The 18,687-nt window shown below is 45.3% G+C and overlaps 2 protein-coding genes across 6 annotated transcripts in view; one reads left to right on the forward strand and one right to left on the reverse strand.

The window, feature by feature from the left end:
- DENND6B (DENN domain containing 6B) overlaps window positions 1-18,687 on the forward strand; it is a 46,361-nt gene that overhangs the window by 21,442 nt on the left and 6,232 nt on the right. For all 5 annotated transcript variants that reach the window (XM_043500116.1, XM_043500119.1, XM_038374271.2 and 2 more), the window contains 12 exons: window positions 980-1,085; window positions 5,302-5,381; window positions 5,619-5,681; window positions 6,585-6,640; window positions 7,288-7,410; window positions 9,712-9,807; window positions 9,925-10,019; window positions 10,615-10,680; window positions 13,026-13,090; window positions 13,629-13,718; window positions 16,569-16,622; window positions 18,283-18,392. In XM_043500116.1, coding sequence (XP_043356051.1) covers window positions 980-1,085; window positions 5,302-5,381; window positions 5,619-5,681; window positions 6,585-6,640; window positions 7,288-7,410; window positions 9,712-9,807; window positions 9,925-10,019; window positions 10,615-10,680; window positions 13,026-13,090; window positions 13,629-13,718; window positions 16,569-16,622; window positions 18,283-18,392 — 1,004 coding nt within the window. The remainder of the gene's footprint in view (window positions 1-979; window positions 1,086-5,301; window positions 5,382-5,618; window positions 5,682-6,584; window positions 6,641-7,287; window positions 7,411-9,711; window positions 9,808-9,924; window positions 10,020-10,614; window positions 10,681-13,025; window positions 13,091-13,628; window positions 13,719-16,568; window positions 16,623-18,282; window positions 18,393-18,687) is intronic.
- The window catches only part of GCC1 (GRIP and coiled-coil domain containing 1), a 52,843-nt gene continuing 44,451 nt past the window's right edge, over window positions 10,296-18,687 (reverse strand). Inside the window, exons 13-14 of the transcript XR_006276405.1 lie at window positions 17,308-17,403; window positions 10,296-16,423 (exon numbers count right to left, since the gene is read on the reverse strand). The gene's annotated coding sequence lies outside the window, so the exon portion shown is untranslated. The remainder of the gene's footprint in view (window positions 16,424-17,307; window positions 17,404-18,687) is intronic.

Raw genomic sequence — 18,687 nt, forward strand, 5'->3', positions numbered from 1 at the left:
TACTCTGCACTACATCAGTACAGCTGCACCAATGCACTTGCGCCACTGTAGTGCATCTGGCGAAGACATGCTATGCTGATGGGAGAGCGCTTTCCTGTCTGCATAATTACTCCACCTCAATGAGAGGCGGAATCTATGCCAGTGGGAGAGCGTCTCCTGCCAACAGCATGGGGTGGATGTTGCTTTAAGTCACTGTAAATTGCGTTGCCTGGGGGGATGGTTTTTCACACCCTTGAGCGAGGTAAGTTGCATTGACTTAAGTGGTAGTGTAGAGAAGTCCTTAGATGGGAGTAAAATGAAGGGCTAGACCAAATGGCAAAGTACTGAATTGGAGAAAGTGGTTATTGAAAAGATTTGAGTTGGATCTTTGTGAATAATTTGAAAAGCGGAGTAAGCAGCACACTGAGGGGATACTGAATTGGAAGGTGGTGTAAAAACTAATGACAGGGAGATCAGAAACATGAGCAGAAAAAGCAAAGTTGACATTAACTTGGAAAAATGATCTGTCATTTCCCTGATGCTTGCTCTGCTGGTTTGCTCCTCTGCACCTGGGCTCTAGCTCTACTGGTACCCTACTCCCTCAGGTAGCTCCTGGTGTGCTTGCACTGGCAGCTTTGGACCTACTGGCAATTAATGGCTCTTTACACTGGTGATCTTTTTCCTGCTGCGCTGCAGACCCGTCTCTTATGGTTGCAGTGGTCCCTAGTGGAGGCTGCTAGACTGGCTCCTTCCACCTTACAGATGCTTCTACAGCCATCCGGGCTCTTCCCTGAGTGTGGAGGGCTGGAGAATCCAGCACAAAATAACCATCAAATGTTCCACAGACTGTGAGCAAGTGCACTGGAAACATCATTTTGGGCAAAATAGGTTCAGCTTCTGGGCTCCTGGCAAGAGTCCATTGTGGACCTCCGGTGGGCAGTGTCTGGATACCTCTTGCAGATGGCGTGCTAGAAGCGCTGATGATGTGTATCTATTTCAGTCTCTAGTGCTGGTGTCACGCTTGCCTTATGTGAACCTGTTCCAGTCTCTGCTGCAGCTGATTGCTCCTGAATACTTTGACAAGCTGGAGCCATGCCTGGAGGCAGGTAAGCGGAATGGGTGGACAGGAGGGTTTTGTAACAGGGATAAAAATCTAATATTAGTAAATGTGGAGGCAAGCGAGAGATGTATGCCATGGAAAATGGGAAAAACCATGGATAAGCAAAGTGTTGCAGAGCTGCACGTTACTGGTAGGGAGAAACATAAATTAGTTCCATTACACAAATCTATACATTACACACGCACAGCTGTTAAGACCATTAAGGCTGGAAAGTCAAATGCTCAAAAGTTAGGACGTGCAAGAATTAAGGTGGTCTGTGCAACCTTAATTTGGATCCCTTGTGTGCACAAATTATGATATAGTCTTTAATCACATGATTATATACTATTTTTTCCACATTCTCCCTGAGGCACAGAGAGAATAAGGTCAAAAGTATCCACTTAATTTCGGCATCTAGTTTGAGAAACCTAGGACCTAATTTAATCAGAGTACTTAGTGTTATATATCACTTTGTGTATTCAAAGCACAGCTCCCATTGACTTCATTTGCTATTGTGAGAGCACAGAAATGACAGTCTCCCAGCTCTCAGTTATTGTCCCTGGAACTAGCTAGCCCCTAGGAGCCCAGAGCTGCTATGCATAAGAACGTAAGAGCGGGTCAGACCAAAGGTCAGTGTAGCCCAGTATCCTGTCGTCCGACAGGGGCCAATGCCAGGTGCCCAGAGGGAATGAACCGAACAGGTAATCATTAAATAATCCATGCCCTGTCACCCATTCCCAGCTTCTGGCAAACAGAGGCTAGGGACACCATCCCTGCCCATCCTGGCTAATAGCCATTGACCTATATACCAATAACCTATCCTCCATGAATTTATCTAGTTCTTCTTTGAACCCTCTTATATAGCCTTGGCCTTCACAACATCCTCTGGCAAGGAGTTCCACAGGTTGACTGTGCATTATGTGAAAAAAAAGACTTTCTTTTGTTTGTTTTAAACCTGCTACCTCTTAATTTCATTTGGTGGCCCCTAGTTCTTGTGTTATGAGAAGGAGTAAACAACATTTCCTTATTTACTCTCTCCACACCAGTCATGATTTCATAGATCTCTATCTTATTCCCCCCTCAGTTGTCTCTTTTCCAAGCTGAAAAGTCCCAGTCCCATTAATCTCTCCTCATACAGCAGCTGTTCAATACCCCTAATACTTTTTGTTACCCTTTTCTGAACCTTTTCCAAGTCCAATATATCTTTTTTGAGCTGGGGCGACACATCTGCATGTAGTATTCAGATGTGGGCATACCATAGATTTATATAGAGGCAATATGATATTTTCTCTTATTATCTATCCCTTTCTTAATGATTCCCAGCATTCTGTTTGCTTTTTTGATGGCCGCTGCACATTGCGTGGATGTTTTCAGAGAACTATCCACAATGACTCCAAGATATGTTTCTTGAGTGGTAAGACTAATTTAGACCCCATCATTTTATACGTATAGTTGGGATTATGTTTTCCAATGTGCATCACTTTGCATTTATCAACACTGAATTTCATCTGTCATTTTGTTGCCCAGTCACCTAGTTTTGAGAGACCCTTTTGTAGCTCTTCACAGTCTGCCTGGGACTTAACTATCTTGAGTAGTTTTGTATCATCTGCAAATTTTGCCACCTCACTGTTAACCCCTTTTTCCAGATCACTTATGAATATGTTAAATAGGACAGGGCCCAGTACAGATCCCTGAGGGACACCATTATTTACCACTCTCCATTCTGAAAACTGACCATTTATTCCAACTCTGTTTCCTATCTTTTAACCAGTTACCAATCAATGAGAGAACCTTTCCCCTTATCCCATGGCAGCTTACTTTGCTTAAGAGCCTTTGGTGAGGGACTGTACCAAAGCGAAGACTCACCGGTGCGGCGCCTCTTGCTGGTCATCTTGGGAACTAGCTCCTCAGTGTATGGAGCACCCTCTGCAGGCCAGTGTCTCTCCTGCCGCTGGCCCCGTGTCCCTTCTGGACCCCAGTGCCCTTTACCTCGGGGTTCTGCCCACCATAGTACCCCCACTCTCTGGGTCTTCTCTCCCAGGGGATCCCCCATCCTCTAAGCCCACCTTGCCTCAGTGGCTACTGCCAGTCATCATCTAGCCTCCGATCACTGGGGCAGACTGCAGTCTGTAATGGCCACTCATCATTAGTAAGAGGTTAGGACCTGCTGCCTTTGCCTATCCTCAGGCTGCCCCTCCGCAGCCCCAGTACCTCTGTAGGCCTTCACCAAGGCCTGCAGCCTGGGGGTTTGCCAGGCTGGAGCTCCCCAGCTCCCTTTGCCCTTCCCTAACAGAGCTCTACCTTAAGTACCTTCCGCTCAGGCAGCTAACCCTTCCCACTCCAGGCTAGAGTGAGACTCCTCCTTCAGCTCCTGGCTCACAGCACCTTTTTCAGGGCCAGCTGGGCCCTGATTGAGCTGGCCACACCTGTGGTCAGCTACTCACTCAGCTTCCCACAGCTGTTTTCCGCTATAGGGACCTTGTCAAAGGCTTTCTGAAAATATAAATACACTATATCCACTGGATCCCCCTTGTCCACATAGAATCATATCATAGAATCATAGAATCATAGAATATCAGGGTTGGAAGGGACCCCAGAAGGTCATCTAGTCCAACCCCCTGCTCAAAGCAGGACCAAGTCCCAGTTAAATCATCCCAGCCAGGGCTTTGTCAAGCCTGACCTTAAAAACCTCTAAGGAAGGAGATTCTACCACCTCCCTAGGTAACGCATTCCAGTGTTTCACCACCCTCTTAGTGAAAAAGTTTTTCCTAATATCCAATCTAAACCTCCCCCATTGCAACTTGAGACCATTACTCCTCGTTCTGTCATCTGCTACCATTGAGAACAGTCTAGAGCCATCCTCTTTGAAACCCCCTTTCAGGTAGTTGAAAGCAGCTATCAAATCCCCCCTCATTCTTCTCTTCTGCAGACTAAACAATCCCAGCTCCCTCAGCCTCTCCTCATAAGTCATGTGCTCTAGACCCCTAATCATTTTCGTTGCCCTTCGTTGTACTCTTTCCAATTTATCCACATCCTTCCTGTAGTGTGGGGCCCAAAACTGGACACAGTACTCCAGATGAGGCCTCACCAGTGTCGAATAGAGGGGAACGATCACGTCCCTCGATCTGCTCGCTATGCCCCTACTTATACATCCCAAAATGCCATTGGCCTTCTTGGCAACAAGGGCACACTGCTGACTCATATCCAGCTTCTCGTCCACTGTCACCCCTAGGTCCTTTTCCGCAACATGCTTGTTGACCCCCTCAAAGAATTCTAATAGATTGGTGAGGCATGATTTCCCTTTACAAAAACCATGGTGACTATTCCCCAACAAATTATGTTCATCTATGTGTCAGACAATTTTGTTCTTTACTATAGTTTCAACCAGTTTGTCCAGTACTGAAGTCAGGCTTACTGGCCTGTAATTGCCGGGGACTTCTCTGGAGCCCTTTTTAAAAATTGGTGTCACATTAGCTAACCTCCATTCATTTAGTACAGAAGCTGATTTAAATGATTGATAGGTTACTGACAACAGTTAGTAGTCCTGCAATTTCACATTTGAGTTCGTTCTGAACTCTTGGGTGAATCACCATCTGATCCTGATGACTTATTACTGTTGAGTTCATGAGTTTGTTCCAAAACCTGCTCTAATGACACCTCAATCAGGGACAGTTCCTCAGACTTGTCACGTAAAAAGAAAAGCTCAGGTTTGGGAATCTCCCTCACATCCTCAATCATGAAGACTGATGCAAAGAATTCATGTAGTTTCTCCGCAGTGGCCTTGAGTGCTCCTTTATCATCTTGATTGTCCAGTGGCCCCACTGGTTGTTTAGCAGGCTTCCTGCTTCTGATGTACTTAAAAAATTTTTTGCTATTACTTTTGGAGTCTTTGGCTAGCTATTCTTCAAATTCTTTTTTGGCCTTCCTAATTATATTTTTACACTTCATTTGCCAGAGTTTATGCTCCTTCCTATTTTCCTCATTAGTATTTAACTTCCCCTTTTTAAAGAATGCCTTTTTGCCTCTCACTGCTTCTTTTACTTCGTTGTTTAGCCACGGAGGCTCTTTTTTTGGTTCTCTTACTAGCAAGCAGAGTTAGATACCTTGTCCTGTAATAAAGACCAGCAGCAGTGGTGATATGTTCACAGCAGGATTCAGAGACTACCTAAATTGGCTGCAGTTGTCTCTCAGGTTAAAGTTTTGCCTTTGTCCATGTTTTGCAGTGTGCAATGAGATTGATCAGTGGCCACCACCGGTGCCAGGACAGACACTGAACCTTCCTGTGATGGGAATTGTCATTCAGGTACATGCTACTGATATTTCACTCACAAACGCTCAAGCCACAGGCATGGATGGACACTGAACCAGAAAGGTGGATATTTCTTTTATACTCCTTTGGATGTTAATGTTCCTGACGGCTCTAAATTCTTTCCCTTTGTTCCTAGTCTCTGCACATTTAGACATAAACAGGAAGTTTTCATGCCTGCCAGCTGAGCCCATCTCCCCAAATAACCTCTCTGTGTTCCTGTTTGTAACCCAGGTGCGAATCCCATCCAGGGTGGATAAACCCGGATCAAGTCCCTTGAAGCAGTTCAATCAAGAGGTGAGATGGAGAAGAGAGTGGTGTAAAATGGCCCAATAGCAAGCAGAGTCTAGATCATTGAGTAAGAGAAGGGTGCTGTAGAATTGGAGCTCTTTGGAATTTGTCCAATGTGCTGCCTGGAACAACAGCTTCCTAAATATTCCTCTCAAGTGTTTTCACTAAACTCTTCAAACTCCCACCGAATAAGAATGACACTAACCCCTGCCTAGGCAGAGAAATCCCTGAGTGATGCTGCTTCAGCCTCCTGGATAATTGCACATCATTGCTCCTTGTTCTGCCATCTTAACCCCTGCCAATAATCCCTTCTCCTTTCCTCCTTTGTGTTATTACCTTTCACGCATTTCTGGACTCTTAGCATCCACCACCTTCCCTGATTATCATTTTCCCAAGCTCGGGATGCAGTGGGAAGGTTTCTCAAGCTTGGAAGACGGGTTTTTTGGCTGGCTCCTGAGGTAAGAAGTGAAATTCTTACACCTTGACTGGCTCAGCAGTTTACCCCGTTAGTGCTGTCCACGTTTGCTCCTAGCTTGAATCTCCAAACATTATCTTTGTCTAAGCTTTTTGATGCTTTGGTACTTACTGTAGATGGAATGTCTTTCTGTGACTGAGGTGGGCAACTCAGAGCGACAGTATTCAGAGTAGCAGCTGTGTTAGTCTGTATTCGCAAAAAAGAAAAGGAGGACTTGTGGCACCTTAGAGACTAACAAATTTATTTGAGCATAAGCTTTCGTGAGCTACAGCATTGGGTGCATCCGATGAAGTGAGCTGTAGCTCACGAAAGCTTATGCTCAAATTTGTTAGTCTCTAAGGTGCCACAAGTACTCCTTTTCTTTTTAGAGTGACAGTAGTTTGTGCTCAGGACATTTCCATTCATTAACTACCTTTCTCCTCTCTCCCATTCAGAATTTGTTACCTGCCCCGTTAGTTCTCCCCAGTGTTCATGAACTGGATCTCTTCAGGTGGGAGTTAGCTTCTCTCAACACACTCTTCCCATTCTACCTCCTTCCTCTCTGCTCACAATGTTCTTTAACTGAATAGGAGGTTGTGGGTATTGAGCGTGATTTTGATACTTCTTGTCGCTATAGTGCATCAGTCTGAATGTTGGGTTGATGGGAGCCGCACAATGCTTAAGGGCATTAGGGAGCTATGCAGTGCATGTATGGGCTTTTTGTATGCACAACCACCTGGACCATAGAGACAGGAATTTCTTCCTGACTTTGGCTGGGAATCATCCTATGTCCTGGCAGATTGGTTACCCTTGAAATTTTTAATGTTACGAATCTACTGTAGATCCTATTCCCTTTTACATGTATCTTATTTTGCTTAAAATATATCCAGTGAGCAGTGAAATCCACAGGGTAACTATATATTGCTTAAAATGTTTCCTTTTAACAGATTTGAAATGATTTACAGGAAGTGTGTGTGTGTGTGTGTGTGTGTGTGTGTGTGTGTAGTTACCTTGTGGAACTCACTGCTACAGGATATTAGAAACCCATCCTAGACCTTAAATGTGCAGATGAGCAGCTGAATGTGCTTAATACCGGAGTCTGTTCTTTCAGGAATTCCATTTGTAGCCTTACCCTGTTACTCTCTCTTTCACTAACAGATGTTTCCAGCCAGTGCTAATTCATATCCAGATGCTGTGGGAGCTGATGCTACTGGGGGAGCCAATAGTTGTAATGGCGCCATCCCCTACAATTTCCTCAGAAATGGTTCTGGCACTTACCAGGTAATTTGTTTGAATCGCCGGTGATTGTCAGAGGATACTATTAATTCTCCTCCCTTTAGAACCACTGCTCTGTCCAGTGAATTGCATCTGATCTAATTTGTATATGCAAGTATAGTAACTCCTCACTTAACATTGTCCTGATTAAGGTGGTTTTGTTGTTATGTTGCTGATCAATTAGAGAACATGCTTGTTTAAAGTTGTGCAATGCTCTCTTGTTTCGCAGTCGCCTGCTTTGTCCACTGCTTGCAGGAAGAGCAGCCCGTTGGAGCTGGTGGGGGCTTGGAACCAGGGTGGACTGGCAGCCCCCCTATCAGCTCCCCTAAGTTCCCTATGGGGCAGCCACCCAGCAGACTATCAATTGCTGGCAGTTCAGCTGTCCCTCCCCTCCACTGCCATGTGCTGCTCCTGCCTTCTGCCTCAGAGCAGCTCCCCAAGCCTCCAGCTTGCTGTGTGGGGATGGGGGGGAAAGAGGGGTGCTAATGTCAGGGTGTCCCCCTCCCCCGCTCATGTACCCCATTTCCACAGAGCAGTGGGGGGACACGACAGGGCTCAGGACAGAGGGAGCTTGCTGGCAGCAGCTGCTGTCTCAATTTGCTGATCTACTTAAAAAGGCAATGTACTTAGAATGGGGTCAGCGTACTAAAAGGAGCAATGCGCATCTCTCTCGCATGCAGAATGTGTGTCTTTGTCTCTCTATGCCATGCTGTGTCCCCTCCCTCCATTCGTGCTGCCTTGTAGAGTGTGAGGCTATGTTAACAACAATGTGTTAACCCTTGAGGGCTCAGCTGAGTGCTAGTTCATCGTTTAGCAGTAAGGCATTCCCTGGGAAATATCCCACCCTCTTCCACCCTCTGACTTCACCACCTCAACCAAGCTTCACAATCATCATTGCTGTGTACAGTATTAAATTGTTTGTTTAAAACTTATACTGTGTGTGTGTGTGTGTGTGTGTGTGTATATATCTATAGAGAGAGAGAGAGTCTTTTGTTGAGCGAAAAAAATTTCTCTGGAACCTAACTCCCCCCATTTACGTTAATTCTTATGGGGAACTTGGATTCGTTTAACATCGTTTTGCTTAAAATAGCATTTTTCAGGAACATAAATACAACGTTAAGCGAGGAGTTACTGTATATGTGTAAAATAAGAAACCGCATAATTACTACAGTATTTAAAAGAGTTCTGCTGTTATTCCACCTGAACCAGGAAGAGAATGGTGAAAATCTCCAACTTGACAGGGTTGGTAGTTTGTAAACCAAAATTTCCTCTCCCTAGTTTTGTATGCTGCCTCAGCAGCCAGAGCTGTCCCTTGGGTAGGGCGAATTGGGGTGACCACTCCAGGCCCCGTGGGCTGGTGTGATCGGCTGGTGCGGTTGTTCCCGGAAGACATAGGTGTCAGAACTGTGGGGTGCGGGCTTCTGGCTGCCACCCCACGTGCCTGGGGCTTTGCTCCCGGCCTCAGCTCGGGTGGTGGTGAGGGAGGGGAACAGGGGTAAGGGGGCTGGCTTTCAGCACCCCCACTATTAAAAATATTCCAGCACCACTGCCGGAAGACAAATCTGTCACTTTCGCAGGGCCTGCCATCTTGTTGGCATTTAGCAGATACAGCGCCTGGCTTGGTCACCCGCGTTTTGGTGCAGCAAGTCCCCTGCCCCAACTGGAGCCCTGAGCTGCCATGGCGCTATGGCTAACAAAAGCCCCGCAGAAGGCACCAGCAGGAGCAGGCAGCTCAGCACCAGGCCAGATCCATCCTGCCAGCCCAGCTGCCGATGCAGAGCGGGGGCCGCAAGCCAGGGGGACTGGTTTGTCCTGGGCTCCGCACCCCCCTAGGGAGGGCCCTGTCAGCAGCACTCTGAGCCTGTATCTACTCTTGGAGCTAGAGTGTGATCCCCGCCTCAAGGAGACATACTTGCGCTAGCTCTCATAGAGCCAACTCACTAAACATAGAGCGTAGCCATGCCAGTGCAAGCCACAGCAGGGGCTAGTTGCCCTGAGTATGTACCCATGGGAGACCCTAGGCACTCCCTGCCACTTGTGCTGCCATGGCTACGCTCTACTTTCAGCATGCTGGCTCTGTCACAGCTCGTGTGAGCGTGACTCCTCAATCTGGTAATGACACCTCCAGCTCGAAGGGTAGACATCCGCCAGTTTAGAGAGGGAAGGAGGGAGGGGAAATCCTCCTGTGTGTTTCATCTGGCAGTGCAAAGCAGTGACCACTAGGAAACTGACCTGTCCCAAAATTGTTCCTCTCCAGCGTGAGCTGTCTTTCATGATGACTACAATACTCCTGTATTATTCTTTCAGTTGTCTCACCCCTCTTAAGTACTACTGTGACTACCGTCCATATTTCACTATCCATGACAGCGAGTTTAAGGAGTACACCACCAGGACACAAGCCCCGTAAGTACCCTGGTTGTCCTGTGTGAAAGGAACCTCGAATCAGCACAAGCTGCATGAAGGAACTTTGGGGGCATTGTTGCTCTGGCTTCCACTTTAGTCTCAACCTTCTCTCTCTAGGCCGAACATTGTTGTGGGAGTCACAAATCCTTTCTTTATCAAAACACTCCAGCACTGGCCTCACCTTCTTCGGATCGGGGAGCTCAAAATGTCAGGTAAAGCTCTAACCGAAGCTTGTCTTTCTGCATTAGACTCAGAGGTTGACAGTGAGCTGGCCCATGCAGTGGGGTGTCTCAGCAACAGTTACATGTGCACATCTCCACCCCTCTGAGGATTGGGGACTCATAGAGGGTAGTTCAGGCTGCTAGCCTGGGTGCTGAGGTCACAGAAGTTAAGACAAAGTCTTAAGAAAATTACAACAAAGTTAGTTTTTTTTTCTTCTAAGCTTTAAGGAAATAGAAGATAGAAGGAAATAGGAGAGAAATGCTTGGTAGAGAGACACCGTTTTTATTTTCTGAAAAACAAAGAGTGCTGCTGTAGGTTGGGCTGAGGAGTTCTTCTCTACACGACTCTTATTACCTTTTTTCCTGTCACCACCATGGGCTGGCAGAGGCAGATCTGAAAGCTCCCTGTAGCAGGTGGGATACCAGCACTAGCTTAGTATTCATATCACAGGAGGATACGGTTTAAGTTTTGCAAGTTTGGCATGGATGGTCTAAAGTGTGAGTCCTCCCACGTATGTGCTGTGGCTATGAGGCTAAAACTGCAGCCTTTATAACCTGTTACTAGACACTGTGTGTCTTTCCACAGGTGACTTACCCAAACAAGTCAAGGTGAAGAAACTAACCAAACTGAAAACTCTGGACACTAAGCCGGGTAATTCCATTTAACTTCAATTTTGGTTTAATTGCGTTTATCCTTCCTCTTTGCTGAGTTTGAAGGCTTTGCAGCAATGTGTTTGTTGTGAGCATTGTCCTCTGCCTCAACTGAGAGCAACTCCAGGGCTGTAACTTCTTCCAGCTCCTCTGCTGCTGTGCAGTAATTCTTTACGGTTATGTGAGTGTCCTTCCTGACTTGCGCTCTCCTGAGGTCTCCATTGTTATTACTGGGCCATCTAAAGGCTTCTGATACAGGAAAAAATCACAGAAAATGTGGAAGGCGGCCCCCCCACCTGGTTTTAGAAAACCCCCTTAGGCAACTCTGTGTGAAGAAAGAGAAGCCTTGGAGATGGTAGAAGCCTTATTAGAGGTTTCTCCCAGTGGTTGTTGGGAAGTACTTGTGTAGCCCGATGTGTAGCTTTATAGCTCTGACCGGCTGAAGAAGGTGGGGTTTAGCAGTGTTTTGCGGGGCTGTTCTGTCTTCAGGGGTCTGTGACTGGACTGAATCACCGGTCTGTTCCCCCTCCCTCAGCGTGTCTACTCTTATCTCTGCATTGCAGTGATACAACTCAAGCTTCACTTCTGCTTTCCTTAACTCACCCCATTGTGCCTAGGCATTGCAACTCGCATGAAATAAGAGGGCCCCAGGCCCCAGACACAGGAGCTATATCAGCAACAATGAGACTCAGAGCCCAGGTCAACTGACATGAGCTTGTGGGGCTTGCCCTTCGGGGCTAAAAATAGTAGTGTAGACGCTTGGGCTCTGAGACCTGCCGCTGATGGGTTTCAGAGCCCAGGCTCCAGCCTGAGTGGGAATGTCTACACTGCTATTTTTAGCCCCATAGCACAAGCCTGAGTCAGTTGACTTGGGCTCAGAGACTTGCTGCCACGGGTCTTTATTTGCAGCATAGACTTACCCTGAGTCTTCACAGATTTGCATGAAGTCTGGGGCTCTAGCCCCTTTGCAGTGAGTTAACATTTCTAAGGAAACATCAGTTGGTGGGAAGAGAGGTGTAAAAACACATGCTGGGGAGTGTCGCATCGGAATGTTTGACTTGTTTATAAGTTTCCTTTAATTGTCACATCTGGTTAAACCCACTATGGGTGCTGGTTGGCTTGGCCTGCCTCAGGCCAAACGAGTCCTGAAAATGGCAAAAAGCACCCATGTCCATCTGCACCTAGCCAGAAGACTCTGCCTCATTCTTTCAGCCACCGACTTGGTCACAGTGATCCATGCGTAGGTGATAAACTCTCTATACATAATACACTAACAAAGCCTCTCGCTCTGAAAAATGCACAGCCTGCCCGCTTAGCAAGATCACATGAATACATCGTGATGGTGCTCTACGCTCTGCACTGGCTCCCCACTGACAGTCCAGTTCGTAGTCCCCTCTCTGGAACTGACCCTAACTATCTGAGCGGTTGGCTCTCCTGCCATAACCTCCCAGGACAGTTTTGTTCCATTTGGGAAATGAAGCTGTTGGCTAATAAGGAGAGGCTTGTGAGGGGAGAGACAGAACTTTCAGGGGAGCTGAGTCTAGACTTGGAGAATAGGTCCATCAATGACTATTAGCCAAGATGATCAGGGATGCAACCCCATGTATTCCTAATCTCCAACTGCCAGACTCTGTGACCGGAGATGGATCACTCAAAATTGCCCTGTACTGTTCATTCCCTTGGAAGCAGCTGGCACTGGCCACTGCCAGAGACAGGTTACTGGGCTAGGTGGACCATTGGTCTGGCCCAGTATGGCTATTCTTATGAATTCATTTCTGCAGGAGATGGGGCCACAGGCCTCACCATGCTCAGAACTCATGCTGAGACTTTCAATATGTTCTTGTCACAGACACGCAACACATCCTCTCCCTCTCAGATATTAATCAGGCTATTTAATCTGCAGGTTGGGAGTGGAGAGAAATTTACCTATCACTTCTATTGAGTATTTGGGAGGCTATCGAATATGGTGAAGGGACCTGTAAGTACCTAGATAGGTAGATACAGCCATCTAACACCACTGAGCTATTCAACTCAAGTCTAGTCCTGAGCTAATGCTGCTGGTTACATGTCTTTTTCTGTGATATTTTCTTTTGGGGGTGGGGGGGTGCCTTAGGGCAGTTGGAAGGTCTCTAAGGTTAATCCTACTGTGAGTGCTGTTGTGGCAGCAACTCTTGACATTTTAGGAGGGTTCTGTCGTCAGAGCTTTTTCTCTAACTAGCCAGAGTTGAGATTGGGAAATTCACCTCCCCTGCTTGTGAACAAGGCTTTACTGCACAATGATGTGACCTTCAGAAACTGGCAGTGGGGTGTGATTTGTTTTTAAGCATTTCTGTGTTTTTAATCTAGGAATCTACACCTCTTACAAGACATTTCTGCACAAAGACAAAACCCTGATAAAGAGATTGTTAAAGGTGAGCATTTCCTATCCCTATTCCCCATCCTGTAAAGTGCTGCAGGAAAGCAGTGCTAAAGTCTGGATTAAACTATTGAAGCCCAAAGGAGAAATAATACTGGTTTTCCCTTTGGCCCGAGGTCTTTGACTTCACCCTGACCCCAGTCATGGTTTAGTCCAGGCTATCCGAGAGTGGGTTAAAATTAGTGGGACGCTCTTCTCAGAAGATTATTTCACTTGGTTGAGCTCTGGAGCCTAGCGTTAGCATTGTTAGCAAGAAAGGAGAGGGATGATCATATTAGGCGATCTAAACAATCTTGTCTAGGTGAGTGGCATCTCACTTTAGTGAGTGGAGCTTGAATTCTGGGCCAAGCTAGGGAGAGTGCACAAAATTATTCTTTTCCAGTCTGCCCCTTGACTGGCTGCAAGCAGCTGCCATCTTTTGCCGAGAACTGCACACACATGTATAACCTCAGCTCTTGCCTACTAAAGCCGCTGGCTGTTAAATGGTTTCTTCATGAGCGCCCCTGTGCTGTAACGTCACTCTCTACCTGCAGGGGGTTCAGAGGAAGCGCCCATCTGAAGTCCAAAGTGCCCTTTTGAGGCGCCACCTGCTGGAGCTCACACAGAGTTTCATTATCCCCCTGGTGAGTAGGGGGGTGGTTGATCTGTGTGGTGAAGGAATATGGGGGGGGATGAACAGCATATGACGGAATGCTGGGTTCCACCCTGCCCTCTAGATTATTCCACAAAGACAGGCTCTATGCCAGAGGCCTGAACACCATCATAGACATTTGAATTCTTCTTAGAGAAGAATAAACTTGTCTTCTAATTGGCAGGTTCTAGCAGGTTTGACTGGTACTGTGCTTGGCTCTGCAGTCCTGACACCCAGCACAATGTCTATAATGGGAACAAACCTTTTCTCCTGCACAAGAATTAACTTCCCCTCTGATTGGTCTCTGACACCTATTCTGCTATCTTAGCCTGTATCCAGGTAAGAGATGGCAAGGGAGATGTTTACAGAAGCGAATGGAAAGCTAACCCCAGGGTTCCCATCAACTTTGATTGGAACAATGGACTTAAGTCCCGCACACAATTTGAAAACTTCCCCTGCTGTATCTGTATGCATCCGATGAAGTGAGCTGTAGCTCACGAAAGCTTATGCTCAAATAAATGTGTTAGTCTCTAAGGTGCCACAAGTCTTCCTTTTCTTCCTGCTGTATCTAGTATTTAGTAGGGCTGTCAAGCAATTAAAAAATTAATTGTGATTAATCGCACTGTTAATAATAGAATACCATTTATTTAAATATTTTTGAATGTTTTCTACATTTTCAAACATACTGATTTCAATTACAACACAGAATACAAAGTGTGCAGTGCTCACTTTATATTTATTTTTGATTACAAATATTTGCACTGTATAAAACAAAAGAAATGGTATTTTTCAGTTCACCTAATACAAGTACTGTAGTGCAATCTCTTTATCATGAAAGTTGAACTTACAATTGTAGAACTACGTACAAAAAAAGCTGCACGAAAAAACAAAACAGTGTAAAACTTTAGCTCTTACAAGTCCACTTAGTCCTACTTCTTGTTCAGCCAATCACTCAGACAAACAAGTTTGTTTACATTTGCAGGAGATAATGCTGCCCGCTTCTTGTTTACACTGTCACCTGAAAGTGAGAACAGGCATTCTCATGGCACTGTTGTAGCCGGCATCGCAAGGTATTTATGTGCCAGATGCGCCAAAGATTCGTATGTCCCTTCATGCTTCAACCACCGTTCCAGAGGACATGCGTCCATGCTGATGATGGGTTCTGCTCGATAACAATCCAAAGCGGTGCGGATTGAGGCATGTTCATTTTCATCATCGGAGTCAGATGCCACCAGCAGAAGGTTTTCTGTTGTTGTGTTTTTTTGTTTTTGTTTTTTTTTTCTGGTGGTTTGGTTTCTGTAGTTTTCGCATCAGAGTGTTGCTCTTTTAGGACTTTTGAAAGCATGCTCTACACCTTGTCCCTTTCAGATTTTGGAAGGCACTTCAGATTCCTAAACCTTGGTTCAAATACTGTAGCTATCTTTGTAAATCTCACATTGGTACCTTTGTATTTTGTCAAATCTGCAGTGAAAGTGTTCTTAAAATGAACATGTGCTGGGTCATCATCCGAGACTGCTTTAACATGAAATATATGGCAGAATGTGGGTAAAACAGAGCAGGAGACGTACAGTTCTCCCCCAAGGAGTTCAGTCACTAATGTAATTTCATTTAATTAACATATTTTTTTTTATCAAGTATCATCAGCATGGAAGCATGTCCTCTGGAATAATGGCTGAAGCATGAAGGGGCATACACGTGTTTAGCATGTCTGGCATGTAAATACCTTGCAATGCCGGCTACAAAAGTGCCATACAAATGCCGTATGAAAGAGATGTTTTGAGGTGTCTCACTTTCAGGTGACATTGTAAATAAGAAGTGGGCAGCATTATCTCCCATAAATGTAAACAAACTTGTTTCATTTAGTGATTAGCTGAACAAGAATTAGGACTGAGTGGACTTGTAGGCTCTAAAATTTTACATTGTTTTGATTTTGAGTTCAGTTATGTAACAAAAAAGAATCTACATTTGTAAGTTGCACTTTCACGATAAAGAGCTCGCACTACAGTACTTGTATGAGGTGAACTGAAAAATACTATTTCTTTTATCACTTTTACAGTGCAATTATTTGTAATCAAAAATATATCAAGTGAGCACTGTACACTTTGTATTCTGTGTTGTAATTGAAATCAATATATTTAAAAATGTAAAAAAGCATCCAAAAATATTTAATACATTTCAATTGGTATTCTACTGTTTAAAAGTGCAATTAAAACTGCGATTAATCACGATTAATTTTTTTAATCTTGATTAATTTTTTTGAGTTAATCGCATGAATTAACTGCGATTAATCGACAGCCCCAGTATTTAGTTCTTCAGGGTTCGTGCCCTACCATAATATTTGTTAAGAGCTCTGTCTGGATGTCTGTTCCTAGTCATGGTAATAGTTGTTTTTTTTCAACCCCTCTTCTGTTCCTGCTCTGTTAGAGAGCGACTTGCACCGATGGTAGATATTCCAGTTAGAATCGCATTGGCTTCTCCCTCTAATTTGTTCCAAAGAGGGGAGTTGTGATAACAGTATTTTCTGAGTCCCACTCAACTCCTGCTGTTCATTCCCTCCCATCAGATCTCATTCTGTGTGGCATTCTTAAAACTTAACGGCAGCTGGTTCTAATGTCTTCTCTTCTCCCTCCCTCCCCCCCCCCCCCGCGCGGTGGGGATGGGGTAGATAAGCAAATGAGCATTTGGACTTGTGGAAATCTACACAACAAAGAAGGGGAAAAGAGAATGAAAGGTTGTTCACTGCATGGCATGTTGGTGTCTCTTGAAGCACAGCTTGACACCTAATGACCTTGGGAAGGGCTCTCTAATTAGTCTAAGTTCTGTTTTCACTGCTACTCCATAGGAGCATTACATTGCGAGTCTGATGCCTCTACAGAGGGCCATTACTCCATGGAAGGTATGTCTGTTTTCATTTGATTTCCTTATAGAGATTTGGAATAGTTACACTTTTATACTGATCATTCTCTTGGGAAATTGTCCCAATGTTCCCGAATGCAACAGACTGCTCAGATGTGGGGAAAGTGCCCAAGGCGCAGGCCCTCTAGAGCTCCTAGATCTGGGTCACAAGAGTGCCCAGGCCCTCCAGCACTTGGATCTGGGTGTGACATTATCCAGGATACAATCTAGAATGATGAAGCTGTGTCCCCTCAATTCTCCAACCTAGTGTGCCTTTTACCCTGCTTTGTGGTGAAAGCAACCACTCCTGGTCTGTCCACACACAGCCTCCAGCATGTAAATCACTCCCACCTATACTGTATGAGTGCTATAGCTATCCATTCCTGAATTACATTTCAGGGCAACACCAGCAAACTCCCAGTCCCAGAAATGTGCCTCTTGTACTACTCAGAATCCTCCTGGAAAACACAAGCTCATATGACATCTGTCATTTACTAATAGAAAATTATATGCACAAATCCTGTTATCCCAAATGGAGTTTCCTGAACACACTGGTTTAGATAAAACAATAAAGTATTAACTGCAGATAGATTTTAAGTAACTACAAGTAATGAGGCATACAAGTCAGAATTAACTAACACCTAACTTAACAACCTGAGTGAATACAAAGCAAAAATCTCTCTCACCACATGTTCCAGCAGTCTTACTGGCTGAACCTTTCTCAGTCAGGGTCTCCACCCCAGTCCAATGCTGCTTCCTTGTTCTTCAGGTGTTGATGGATGCTGTGGGTAGATAGCAGGGAGAGATGTTTTGGAGTGTCTGTCCTGTCCACTTCTAGCCCTTTCTCTTGCACAAGAATCATCTCCAGCTGATGTTCAAGAGACAGAAAGTCTATGGGGTCAGGAACCTTATGGTGCTTCTTTGTCAAAATGTAGATTTTTTTGCCCATACCCTCTCTTCTGCCCAAGAGTGGCCACTTAATCAGGTGATGGTCCATTTGATCTCATTGACACCTGGGTGAGGCATTGGCTAGCCTTTTGTCTCTGGGGAACTTGTCTGTGACTGCCCTCCAGAACATTCTGGACCATGTCTTGGTAATATTATACAATGGAATCTTATCTCTTTACATACAATGTTGCCAAACATTTTACAGGACAATAATGATCAGCAAATCAGGAGTTTTCAAATTATACCTTATGCTTTGTACAAAATTTAACATAGTCTTATAAAAGGGAGAACAGGGGGGTACAGACTGTCACACTGGATCATAGGACAATCCAAGAGTGCCCAGCCACAAGGAGCTCATCCCTTCTCTCTCATCCCCCAGGCAGGACTGTTAGGAAAGATGTAGAAATCTGTGAAATACTATGGCCCACTCTCAAACTGCCCTTATTGCAGGGACAGGATTGTTCCCCCTGAAAAGGGAGATAGAATAAACACTGGGACAGATGCTTCCTCTTTACAGGAGTTTTCAGCTGAGCAAGGCTGTTAGAGATCTGTAACGTAAACTCTCCTAGCAGAATTGTTTGAGATGTGCAGTCTCAGGCAGTTGGTGGTTCTCTTAGGTTCTCGGTGTATCCTGCATAGACTCTTCCTAGGAACTCTGAGCTTCATTCCCAGTACTTGGGGCTGCATTGCGATATGTTCTTTTTGTTGCACAGAATCCTCCCCAGATCCGTCCTTTCCGACAGGAGGATTTCATGAAGATCCTTGAACATGCTGGTCCCCAACTCACCTGTGTACTTAGGGGTGACTGGTTAGGCCTGTACAGGTAAGAATGTGGTGTTTGGTTGTCTTGTCTCATCATCAGCAGGTAAAGGGTATAACGACCCTACCTACCAAATCCTGGCTTAGACTCATCAGGAGAAGTGAGCAGTTTCAAGGGAGATACCATGCCCTTTGAAAAGCTTGGCGCCAACAAGGAACTGGCCAGGTTATAAGGGCTGGGAGGAACAGCAAACAGAGTTATTCCTGCTTTTGTATAAATAATATTTATACATGACATGGAACTGTCAGGCTTTAGTAGGACTATAAACTCTCCTGTTTCAGGGTGATAGCCTGTCCCT

The sequence above is a fragment of the Dermochelys coriacea genome, chromosome 1 (genome assembly GCF_009764565.3).
Source record: "Dermochelys coriacea isolate rDerCor1 chromosome 1, rDerCor1.pri.v4, whole genome shotgun sequence".
Classification (NCBI taxonomy): domain Eukaryota; kingdom Metazoa; phylum Chordata; order Testudines; family Dermochelyidae; genus Dermochelys; species Dermochelys coriacea.